This window comes from Dermochelys coriacea, chromosome 1 (assembly GCF_009764565.3).
Source record: "Dermochelys coriacea isolate rDerCor1 chromosome 1, rDerCor1.pri.v4, whole genome shotgun sequence".
NCBI lineage: Eukaryota > Metazoa > Chordata > Testudines > Dermochelyidae > Dermochelys > Dermochelys coriacea.
The window spans coordinates 136128198-136140878 of NC_050068.2; the positions used below are offsets into that span (position 1 = coordinate 136128198).

At 40.2% G+C, this 12681-nt stretch overlaps 1 protein-coding gene and 1 long non-coding RNA gene across 3 annotated transcripts in view; one reads left to right on the top strand and one right to left on the bottom strand.

Annotated features, from left to right (window-relative positions):
* MOSPD2 (motile sperm domain containing 2) overlaps positions 1-7535 on the top strand; it is a 61140-nt gene extending 53605 nt beyond the window's left edge. For both annotated transcript variants that reach the window (XM_038368586.2, XM_038368657.2), the window contains exons 13-15: positions 2178-2307; positions 5210-5312; positions 5922-7535. In XM_038368586.2, the coding sequence (XP_038224514.2) occupies positions 2178-2307; positions 5210-5312; positions 5922-6068 (380 nt within the window). In that variant the 3' untranslated portion in view covers positions 6069-7535. The remainder of the gene's footprint in view (positions 1-2177; positions 2308-5209; positions 5313-5921) is intronic.
* A 1540-nt stretch (positions 7536-9075) lies between these two features.
* LOC122457879 lies at positions 9076-12345 on the bottom strand. The gene is made up of 3 exons (XR_006277574.1): positions 12184-12345; positions 11124-11246; positions 9076-9201 (listed from the first exon to the last, which is right to left on the bottom strand). It is a non-coding gene; the product is annotated as an uncharacterized LOC122457879 (long non-coding RNA).
* Positions 12346-12681: the final 336 nt, after the last annotated feature.

A 12681-nucleotide genomic window follows, 5' to 3' on the forward strand; every position in this document is an offset into this window, starting at 1 on the left:
CTCTGTTTGCCAGAAGCTGGGAATGGGTGACAGGGGTTGGATCACTTAATTACCTGTTCTGTTCATTCCCTCTGGGGCACCTGGCATTGACCTCTGTCAGAAGACAGGATACTGGGCTAGATGGACCTTTGGTCTGACCCAGTATGGCCAGTCTTGTGTTATTATGTAGTGTAGTTAATATAGTAGTTCTCTTCCCTGTTTGGGAACTGCATCCCCCTCCACCCCGTCTCAGGGACTATGCCCAGGATCTTCAAAAACTGGGTCTTCTACCCACACTTTATCTATGTGAGTGTCAAGCAACAGCGGTGCCTCTACTGCCTGGATGAGGCACACACCTTGGCACGCTGCAACCTCTGTAAGTCCTTCCCTCCCAGGACCAGGGAAGCCCATGAACTCCGCCTCCGCAAATATCTTGTGGAGAAGGCCATGCATCCCCAGGCTCACTTGGATCCCGGCCCAGGAGACCCCCCGCACCCCTGTATAGCAGCCACCACCAGCAGTGAGTGCCCCCTCCAAGCACAGTGCCTGCCTCAGAGCTGGTGGTACCATAGGCTAAGGACAAGTCCTGATACGAGAGCAAAAAACTCTCACAGGCACAAAAGCCAGGTCTCTGCAAAGAATTGCTCCCAAGCTCAGCGTTTCCTCCTCGAGCTGAGTTGGGAGAGATGTCACATGTACATCCAGCTGGACCGGCACCCAAGATACCCCAGATGCAGGGTAAGGCCAGGCACCAACGGGACCCAATGGTACGGATGGTCACCTGGGCTCCCAAACATCTGGAACACTCACCGGTACGCGCAACACCACCCATTCCTCTGGGTTTATGCATCTGATCACTGTCCACTTCATGAAAGGATTATTCAGCACCTTTCCACTAGTGCTGAAGCTCACACCCTCATGGGACCTTAATCTTGTTCTCTTCGCCCTCACGAGACCACCCTTTGAACCAATGGCCATATACTCTTTCTCCCACTTCTCAATGAAAGTGGCATTCTTGGTAGCCATAACCTTTACCAGACAAGTCAGTGAGCTCGCAGCCATGATAGCAGACCCCCCTTCCCCCCCGGGTCCGCCCCACACACGCAATATTCCACAAGGACAGGATGTCCTTATAGCTCCACCGCAAATTCCTTCCAAAAGTGGTATCTGAGTTCCTCCTCAACCAGTCCATCCACTTGCCAGTATTCCGCCCGAAGCCACACGCCTCCCCACTGACAGGGCCCTGCACTCCCTCGACGTCTGATGCACACTACTGTCCTTCCTCCACGGGACTGGACCATTTCAAAAATCACTTAAACTACTGGTGGCCATTGCCAAAAGGTCAAAGGGACAAGCCCTCTCATCCCAGCCCATCTCCAAATGGGTCTTGGAGTGCATCCTCAAATGCTACAAACGCTCCAGCTACTGCCGCCTGGCAGAGTCATGGTCCCTTCTACAGGGGTGCAGGTCGCCTCCTCAGCCTCACTGGCGGATCTGTTCTGGCAAGCCAGCTGTCAAGCTGTCCACACTTTCACGGCTCGCTACGCCATAACACAAGTGGCTGCAACAGACACGGCCATGGGCAATGCCATACTACAGACCACAGTGCCATTAGTATCCTCACACTCACCTTCGTGCTGATCGTTGCTCACAAGACACCCACATGTGGAATACACACAAGGACCATCACTCAACGAAGAAAAGGTTACTTATCTGTAACCGGAGGTTCTTCGAGATGTGTGGTCCCCTCTGTAGCCCACTACCCACCCTCCATTCCCTCCGCTTAAAACTGGATTTTGTAATGGTGAGAAGGGAAACTGGAATGGCGTCGACCTGCACTACATCTTATACCCTCCTTGTGGGAGCCATGAAGAGACTCCCTATGCACGTGCAGGTCAATGGACATTGCTAAGAAACACTTCTGGACTCAGGTGCATGGCGCGCATGCACACTCACGTGTGACATACACACAGGAACCACACATCTCGAAGAACTTCCAGTTACAGGTAAGTAACCTCCTCTTTCTAGTATTTGTGCTGTTCTGTTAAATTTACTTGAACTGCATAGTTCACGTTTTCCTTAGTAACTAAAATTACTTTTTAATTTCCTTCCTATAGAGGTAAAAGTGATGTTTTAGTGTGTGTATATATACAACCTCTGCTAAATTTATTTTTTTGGATTTCTTTGGTTGAGGGTAGGTTTTGCCGCTTCCCTGCAGGACCGTTTCCTGATAATGGCAGCAGAAATGGACCAGTTTTCTGGAGCAGGTGTGCCAGAATTAGCTCAGTTTTGGAAAGAAGTCCCTAGAAACAAAGTGATGGAACATAGGTAAACATATAGTTGGCTTAAAGGCCATGTGGGTTTTGTACTTATTTGTGCATCGTCATCAGTATTAAAGATTTACAAGCTGAATTATGCTCTTGGTGACCCCCTGTTCATCCCCATTGCCTGCAGTGGGTTCTACAGGTAAAACTGATTGGGACTTTATTTGTTATTGATACATAAGCTGTAATAGAACTGAACTCTCACGCTGTTAAGTGTTAACATGAGTAAGCAGCAATAGGAAAAAATACTTTTGTAACAACAGTTAACAGATGTTACTGCATAAAGTAGATATGCTGAGTAAGAAAGTGCTATTTTTATATAATCACTTTTTACATTAGAACTGCAGTTCAACATTGTCTTGATAGTGGGTTTTTTTAAGTGGGGGAGGATGTTGTACAATTTCTTAGGTGTTTTCTAAACAGAAATGGTTAGAAAGAAGAATTAGGTAATATAGAAGTATTTTCTAGTCAATGCTAGAATGCTCTTTTCCCCCATCAGATGTGCACTGGTAGAAATGTCTCCTGCAGAGCCTCCAGACCTGCTTTACTGAGTGTATACATTAATCCATGAAGCAAAACTTCTCCAGAACTCCACTTTATTTCATGCACACCTTAATTACCCTTACTAACAGCTGTTCTTCTACACATCTTTGGAAAAGTAGGTTCTACATAACATAACATACATTTTCACTTAGAACTTTCAGAATTTAGCTAAATCCAAATCAGTTTTCATCAGGACACTAAAAAGAATATCTCAAAACATTCATTCTCTAGTAGAAAACAGGGCTGGAAAATTTCATCCTACAGTATGAATGTTGGAAAAAGTTAACAGCAATTAAAGTAAAGTCTGGAGGATGGAAGCACTTGGCTTTAATAAAACTGGCAAGTTTGTTAGGGCATTGCAACCTAAGAACTCTCCATTATACGTTCCCGCCTCTTTATTGAAATTCATGTTTTACTAAATTGCTTTTTTGTGTTTTAATTAAATCTGTTTTTCCAGCTCGTTTATGTTTGAGATGTGAATGTTGAACCTAACCATGTAATTCAAAATGATACATAGATGCTCATAAGAGACTATCTTATAATAATTAGGCAGTTCATAAATGCAACCATTAGGTACATTTACTATTGCTCTGTCATTTAGTAAACTCGTTCTTTCTGGAAAGTATAAAAGCAATGTCACTTTTCAAGGAATTGTGGGATTATTTCTCACATTTTAGCTTCTGTTTTTCAAAATACAAATCTTGTAAGGGTAGATTCTTCCAAAATCCCCAAAGAAAAGAATAAAGTTCTGTATAGGAAAACATGACACAATTTTTAATCATTTTTGTTTACACACATTGGAAAGGTAAACTGTGTGCATTTGCACACTGAGTTTGTAAAATATAAGTAAATGCTTTCTTGCTTAAACACTGGTATTTTGTTAGGATAGGCCATTGAGCAATAGTGAGAAATTGCTTGACTATATTAAAGCTGCCACAACAGCCTTCAAGGGATACTTGACTAATAAACCAATACAAATGAATGCACCAGGAAGCCAGATGTTCTGAAATGTACTTGATTCGGGAATGTGGCTTGTAGATTAAAATGGTGCTGACCTTTTCATTTTCAAGGAAGCCTATTTCAATTGGAGTAGAGCATGTCATTATTGCCCACCTAAAGTCATGCATTGTTGTTTGAATATTTATAGCCATAGATTAATACCTCCATCTTGCTAAGTCCTCTCCCAGAGGAAGCCAGTTAGCATTTTGTTTTTTCAAAATCAAGTTATTCCAAAGCATTCTGTACTTTTTATTCTGCTTTATTCTGCTCTCAAAAGTTTTAGTATTTCCATTCTTCTCACATAAGACGACTGAAAGAAAGTCTCTTGATAAGTTTCAGAGTAGGAGCCATGTTAGTCTGTATTCGCAAAAAGAAAAGGAGTATTTCTGGCACCTTAGAGACTGACAAATTTATATGAACATAAGCTTTCGTGAGCTACTGAATGCATCCGATAAAGTGAGCTTATGCTCAAATAAATGTGTTAGTCTCTAAGGTGCCACAAGTACTCCTTTTTTTCTCTTGATAAGCTTGATTCTCCCTTTCCCCCCCCAGCAAATAAATGCATCCATCTCTTCTCTAAATGGTCTTAAGTGTTTCCAAAATGGTTCTTGCTGTGTTTTATAAAATGCTTTAATTTTCAGTATCATGTGTGACATCAAATGCATGCACTGGTTATTTCTTCTCAAGTAACTTTTCTAATCTTCTTGTTATTGTAAACCGTGTCTTGAAGCTAGTAACTATGTATATTTAGGCATGCTTTGAAATTCTGTTTCTGCTTTCTTTAAATATTTTATACTTAACATAAATGAAACATTTATTTAGTATTGAATCTTGGATTATAAACATCTATATAGTATATGTAACAGAATGGTTAAAAGCATAAAGGTAAGTGATATATTCTGAGGCAGTGGTTCTCAACCTGCGGCCTGTGGGCCACTTGCAGCCCAATGAGCATACAGTTGCAGTCCATGTGACATCCTCAGGGCCATTCCTGTAACATATATTGTGTGGATGCGGCCCATATAACACATAAAGAGCTGCAAACGTGGCCAACAATGGTAAATAGGTTGAGAATCGCTGTTGTAAGGAATTATTCTTTTCCTGTTCTGCCTTCATACTTCAAAAGCTGTCAGAATGTAACCATGGTATTTTGGGCATGATCCATCTCCTGTCTACTTCATTGGGGTCAGAATCATATCTTTGATAACAATCTTGTATTGAACTATTCAGTGGTAAAATAATTGAACTGTAATATGTTTATGAAAAGTGTGTTTTAGGATTTTTGTCCTTTAAATGTTTTTATGTTTTAGTTAAAACAAACAACTTCATAATATTATTGATAAACTGCATTTAAATTTTCACAGGTTAAGATGTCATGTTGTAGAAAGTAGCAAGCCTTCTACTCTGACATTAAAAGAGAATTCATTTAATATCCCTACAAAAACCAATGAAGATTTACACTTACAGGTAAGAGAGTGTTATTTCATACAAATGGTCATTTAACAGAATTATAGATTAATAGCTTATGACTATAAATGGCAGTAGAAGATTTATTGAAACAGTACAAAACAAGTTCAAAACTGAAAATATTTTCAATGGAGGAATTGAATGCTACAAAGTAACTGTAAACCAAATAGTGACATAATTATTTTAATGATTCTTGAGATAATAAACTGTACTACATTTTCCACTTCCATCACACTACTCTCATTCCTTTTAGTAATTCTACTACTTGAGGTATAATACATACAAATGTTCCTATCTATCGATTAGTAGAAAATTGTCATTTTTTATATATGTACGTAAACTATCTATCTATGGATGGATTAATAGATATATCAAAATAGAATTGTTTATACCTCTGAAGTAATATTTTCTACAGATGTGATCCAGATTATGGGAGCACATTGTGATAGAGGAATTCTTGAAGATTTTTTGTGTGTATCTTATAAAATATGCTGTTAGCTAATTCAGTAGTGTAATTGCGTCTGAGTTACCTACAGCTAAAATCACTAGAGATAGGAGAGTTCATTCAGTAAAAAGCTATTTAATATCATATAACTTATTTTTTTCCAGCTAACTCAATTATTACAGGTTAATAAGAGACTTCAAGAGCAAATTGATCGCTGTGTCTGGTTCCAGCAGCTAATAGTTGTATTAGCATTGTTCTTAGTTGCTATTGCTGCCTTTTGCTTCTACCTGTTGTACATTCCGAGATGCTAAACAACAATGCTTTGTACTACACGTGCTGCCTGTGTTAATCAGGTTGAAAAGAGAGAGAATCCAATGTTGCTCCATTAAACCCTGAAACTACCAAAAATGAGAGAAGTCTATGCTCCCTTGAGACTGTAAAGTACAACGTTGAGTAATACTATTTGCTGTTAAAAAAAGAAACAAAAGACCAACAAGAGCTCAGAAATTTACTGAAACTGTCTTGACATGTACACTTACAGTACAGAAAGAAGAGGATATTTAAAGAGCTAGGAGCTATGTTCACTGGACAAGTTATTGAATATTACCAAACAGAAAAGATGACTAAATGTAACAGTATAACTTAAAACTGCATAGAATATATTATTTTTCTTGTTTTGGTTGAAGTACTTTAAATTTCACCTTTTTAGTTTCATTTCATTCTCATGCATACACGATGTACTGAAAGGTGCAAGCAGGCTGCTTAAATGTATTTAAAAACACTTTTTTTTTGGTTTTTAACAGAATTAAAATAGTTGCATAGTACAGGTTAGATTTTTCTTACATATGTGTGTATGTACATAGTGTATATGAAAATAGGGACACATGAACCTAATAGTACGCAGTAATTAGATCATGCTTTTTGAAATTCAAGAACAGCATCCTTATCATGGTTAATTCTTTATTTTTGTTTTTTTTTCTGAATGTAAAATTATTGTATCAATATTTCATGCCAGACAGTATACACAGTGCATCAGTTTTTAGCCATATTCCCCAGAAAAAAATGCCTGCCATAATTCCAAAGACATTTGATAAAAATACTTTTGTTGAGACACTGTCCTAATTAATCATAGATATTTTGTTCTGTTAAATTTTCCTACTTTAATGTTTACTAATTTCATGTTGTTGTGGAAGGAACTCTTTATTCAAACTCCAAAGCAACATGCTGTTAAGTAGGTCAGCAATAGTCAACTGCATGATTCAAATAAAAGCTAAAAAAAATCGATGTAAGAAACATTTCTGAGAGATGCGCAATATACTTCAATCGTGTGAATATCTGGAAGAAACAAGCCAGGTCAGGAAAAGACTGGATAGATTGGGCAGACTATGAAAAATACAGTATCTGTTGCTTCTTTGAAAGCATTTTAGGAATGATCTATAAAATGAGTGAGAATTTATTCTAGCAAAGATTCTTTGTACTCATTTCTGTAAATATTTATATTGAAATTATCTAAAAATTAAAAGCCTAAAGAGACATGGTATCTTTCATAAATTTTTAAATCTTTTTTTTTTTTTAAACTAACCCTTTATAATAAATGCTTGAAACTTTAAAACTGAAATCTGGTTCTTGTTTTCACCACGTATTGTCTTGTCTGATAAGTCTCTTCATTAGCGCTGGGCTGATGGCTTTGATTTTTTTAAATCTATTAGAAAAGATAATTGCAGAGTTCATGGTATATTTTTAAGGTACTGTTCCCCCCAAAAAACCATAGTTAAGGGGAAAAAACGGACAAACTTTGGGTGTTTGTCTCTCTCCTGTCAGTATCTCTTTAATGATTATAGGTGCAGCATCATTGACAAAGTAAAAGAAAAATTGATCAGTATTTTATTCTACAAAATTGTAGGTAGTGAACTAATAGACTAATTCTGATGAAGCAGAATATCAATCCAATAAGGTTACTGAAAATGTACTATATAAATGGAAAGTTTCTTCAGAAATATCTTTGTACTTGGTGAGCTATTCTGTATTAACTCATGTCATACATCAATGTTCTCTTCATTTTTCATTATTCTGGGTTGTCTTCATCTTGCTTTCTGGTGTTTTTATTTTCTACAATATTGAATACATTCAAACATAGGTTACCATTAGCCATATTGTTTACTTTATTTTCCTATACTTCATATTCCAAATATTTCACCATCAACAAAGCATTTAATGGAACATCGTCAGGAAAAACAATCTAGAGTTCTAGTAACATACAGTAATTTTGTAAATTAGAAACAAGATTTACTAGCTCTGTTTATAAAATGCTTATCACTAATTTTGACTAGATATAGTAGCACTTTATTGTAAAATTGCAAGAATATATTCTTAGAATCTTTGCTAATATAAATATTGTAATGTTCTGGTGCTTTTATATTTTCAGTATTTTTAATACAAAGTAAATACTAAGATTGTATAATTGATCAGATGAACATGTTTTCTATTTTAATGTTTTAGAGGAATAAATGTACTTGTGAAAAAAGGAAAAATGTAGCATTTGCTGTTCAGAGTCTTAAAAAAAAATGTATTGTAGAGTTAATCTGTGGGTTTTGCAGTAGGGGTTTGTCCTTTTAGGGTACAGTTCCTAGCACAATGGAACACCAACCTAGTAATGGCCTTGAGGTATTTGGTTTACCGAGAGAGAGAGAGAGTGAGTGTGTGCGCGCGCAGTGTCTACACAGGTATGCACGTACACAATCTTGTTAAACCTAACTAGAATTTCAGTACAATACAGCATATGAAGATATAAATGTAATCCAAAGAGCATAAATGAACCACAGAATAACTTCACTTTTGGGGCTAGGTTTATTTGGTACTTCCTCAGTACAAGGACTTGATGACCTCTGAAGGTCCCTTAGTGTCCTACATTTCGATGATCACGCAACATACAATTCTTCTTTGAGTAGTGTCCCTATCGGTGATCCACTTTAGGCACACATGCGCCTCTTGAGCCTTGATTGGAAACTTTCAGCTAGATGTGTGTGTTTGGCCCATGCATGTGTCCTGTGCATCCTAATGCCAGATTCCGAGGCTATATAGGGGTGCGCAGGTGATCCGCCCTCAGTTCCATCTTAACAGCCTTGACCTGAGATGGAGACTTGGCATGTCTACCTTGAGCATTCCTCAGCCTTTCTAATTTTTCCTAGTGTTAAGATACATATAGTCTAGTAGGTGGTGGTAGTTTGTGTAGTTATAGTTACTTAGTTTTTATACATGTTGAGGGATTGGTTTGTTCTCATTTCCCTCTGGGAGACTCATTTTCCTGGCAGAGCATGCCTGGCTTCAAATGCTGCCTCTCCTGCCAAGAGGTTATTCCTGTAAGCAACAGCCACTCTAAGCATGTCCATTGCTTGGAGGAGTCCCACATCTCCCAGAAGTGCAACTTCTGCTTGGCCCTCAATTCTAGGCAAAGGAAGAACAGGGATATCAATTAAAGACTGTTCGCGATGAAACACTCCCTGTGACCAGAACCAGGTCAGGAGACCCTCTCCCCCCACCGTACATCTGGCCCCAGACAGATCCCTTCCACCTCTACTTTCTGTAAATTGACAGCAATTTACCAAACCCCTGGTAGTGTCTTATAGGGAGACCAGGGTTATGCAACCTTCACCTTGCCAGCAGCCTTCTCACAGGAAATAGTTGAGGAGCAGGAGGCTAGGCAGATGAGGAAGCCACCCTCAAAACTCCAAGTCGTCTTTGTTGGCGGACGAGGCAGTTATGCATCCATCAGCTTCCATTGCTGACAACTTCAGACAATTTCAAGATCTCATTAGAAGGATAGCTGCCACTCCTCAGATCCCTTCAGAAAGTTCAAGGTGCTAGATATACAAATACAATACAAAGTGCTAGATATCTTGCAGTCAGCAACACTCTCCAAAATGGTGCTACCCATCAATGAGGCTAAAACGGTGTGGCAAACACCTGCCACTATTCCGCACCCCCCTCCCCACCTTGTAAAAGGGGGAATAAAAAGTACAATGTTCCCCCTAAAGATTCTGACTTTTTGTTTTCCTAATCTCCTACCTAACTCATTGGTAGTACATGCAGTAAGTGAATGGGATAGACAGCATTTTTCTATGTTTACCCCTTACAATAAGGACTAGAAAAGGCTGGATCTCCTATGGGCGAAAGTCGTATTCATCAGCAACCCTGCAATTTTTGATTGCAAATTAACAGGCAATCATGGCTAAATACAACTTCACCAATTTTAACAGGCCCATGACCTTTATTGAACAATTGCCACAAGAACACAGGGAGCGGTCTGTGGTCTCTGAGGACCAATTAATAGCCCGAACTGCTCTTCAAGCCTCCTTAGATGCTTCAGACACTGCTGCCTGATCCATCTCCACACCAGTAGTTAGGCTTGGGGCATCATGACTCCAGGTCTCAGGGTTTCCAGAAGAGGCACAGAACACTGAGGGGGGACCTCCCTTTGACAGTCATAAACTCTTCTTGGAAACCATGAATGTGTCCCTGCACATACTGAAGGACTCTAGAGCTACCTTACAATTCCTGGGCATATATACACCTACAAATAAGAAAAGTTTTAATACGTGTCAGACTGCCCCGAGGTCACATTCTGCTCAGTTTTCTGGATTCCATAGATTCTCTGAACTCCCCTCCACCCCAGAAACAGACGGATTCCAGAGAAAAAGAGCTGCTCAGTCACCCAGGCCTCATCCAAGCAGCAGTTTTGTTGGGTTGATCAAGAGTTTGAATCCTCCCATACCTCTGGAGTTATTATTGCACCCATGGACCCTGCTCCCCCCTTGGGGACCACCCTTTCTATTTCCAGCAAGCTTGGAAACAGATCATTACCGACAAGTGGGTCATGGAGGTCATAACGTCAGACTATACATTTTACACTGCTCCCTCCCGTCTACCTTCATTCCACGTCCCTCTTCAGGGACCCTTTTCACAATCTTATATTAAAATGGGTGGACTCTCCTCCAGCTAGGAGCAATAAAAGCAGTCCCTTGCCCTCACATGGGCGTAAGAGGTTTTACTTAAACTGTTTCCTGGTGTCAAAGGAGGACAGAGGATGGAAGACATCTTAGATCCAAGATATTTAAACAAGGATGCAAAGTCTCAAAAGTCTAGGATGACAACTCTGGCAACAATCTCTCTCTTACTGGAGGAAGGAGATTAGTTTTCGGACCTCTACCTACAAGATGCCTATTTTTATATATCGATACACACATCACACAGGAAATACCTATGCTTCACATTAGGCCAGGATCATTTCCGGTACTGGGTGCTTCCCTTTGGCCTGTCATCATCCCCAAGGGTGTTCTCAAAAGGTATTAGCAGTAATGGCAGCTTACCTTCAGCAGGAAGTGACCTCATCTTTCTGTACCTTGACAACTGGCTGCTCAAGGGTCTCTTCTACAAAAGTAGTGTTATCCTTCCACATGGTCCTGGCTCTGGTCCAGGAGCTGGACCTACAGCTGAATGTAAAAAAAATCCACATTGACACCTGTACAAAGGATGCAGTTTATAGGGGCGTATTTGGACTCATTGACAACCAGACCCTGCCTTTGTTTGGGCTCTTTAGGACACATGGCAGCTTGCACTTTTGTGATGGATCACACAAGGCTGCATTTTTGATGCTTCCAATGTTGGCTCTGATCAACCTGCTCCCCAGTCAGGAAACCCTGGACAGGCTGTGATGGTTCCCCTGCAAGTTTAAAAAAAAACACCACACACCCCACACACTACTCCCTAAGCTGGGGCAAATCAGTGTCTGTGTGGGCATCCCTTTCTGGTTGTTAAGTCTCTGATGGGTCAGGCACCAATGCATCCCTGTTAGGCTGGGGAGCCCATCTCAATGCCATTGCAACTCAGATCAAGTGGACAACCCAGGAAACCAGTCTACATATCAATCTATTTCAGGCCTGTCCAAAATGCTTGCAGTCATTTTCTACCCCTCATCAAGGGCAAAGCAATCAGAGTCATGATGGACAACATATCCTGCATGTTCTACATCTACAAGCAGGGAGGAATGAGGTGCTCCATGCACTGAAGCAATGAAGCTATGGAACTGGTGCATAACCCATCAGATCTGTATTCCAACTGTCTACCTCACAGGCATTTGGAACGCCACAGCCAATGTCCTCAGCAGACACTTCTCACAGTACTACGAATAGGTGTTGGGCTCTCAGATTCTCCACAGTGTATTCCAAAGATAGGAACTGCCACAGATTGACCTTTTTGCTTCCTCAGAAAACAAGAACTGCCCTCTTTTCTCCTCACCACTTCTTGAGAGACACCTTCCTTCTGTGTTGGAAGGAAGGGTTTGTTTTATTTCCCCCCCCCCCACTCCTAATTCTATGGGTCATAAACAAAATCAGACATGAGAGCCAGAGTCACCCTTATAGTGCCTACCTCTCCAAGACAGGTGTGGTACTCATACTTGCTTCACCTCTCTAACTGCCATTCAAGCTTCCAGCCATTCCTCATCACCTATCTCAGAATGTGGGTTGTGTTCTTTATCCCAGCTGAGTAGTTCTGCATCTCAGAGCATGGTTTCTCAATGGTTCTGGGATTAGAGGCTTCCTGCTCTGTGGAAGTACAAGAAGTGTTACAAAACAGCACACAGACATCAACCTGTACTATTTACTTTCAAAAATGAAAAATACTCATTGGTGTGGTCATTGCTCCTATTGGCCTATTCAGTTCCATTTCCACTTACCCTGATTACCTGTTGGATCTGAAGAAATTGGGATTATCCATCAGCTCGACCTAGGTACATTTGGCTGCTATATCAGCCTTTCATCCCACAGTGGAGGGATACTCCATATTTTGCTCACCCAGCATTTCTAGATTCATTAAAGGTTGGGCTATCTGTTCCCCCACATTATATAGCCAACCCCAACCTGGGAC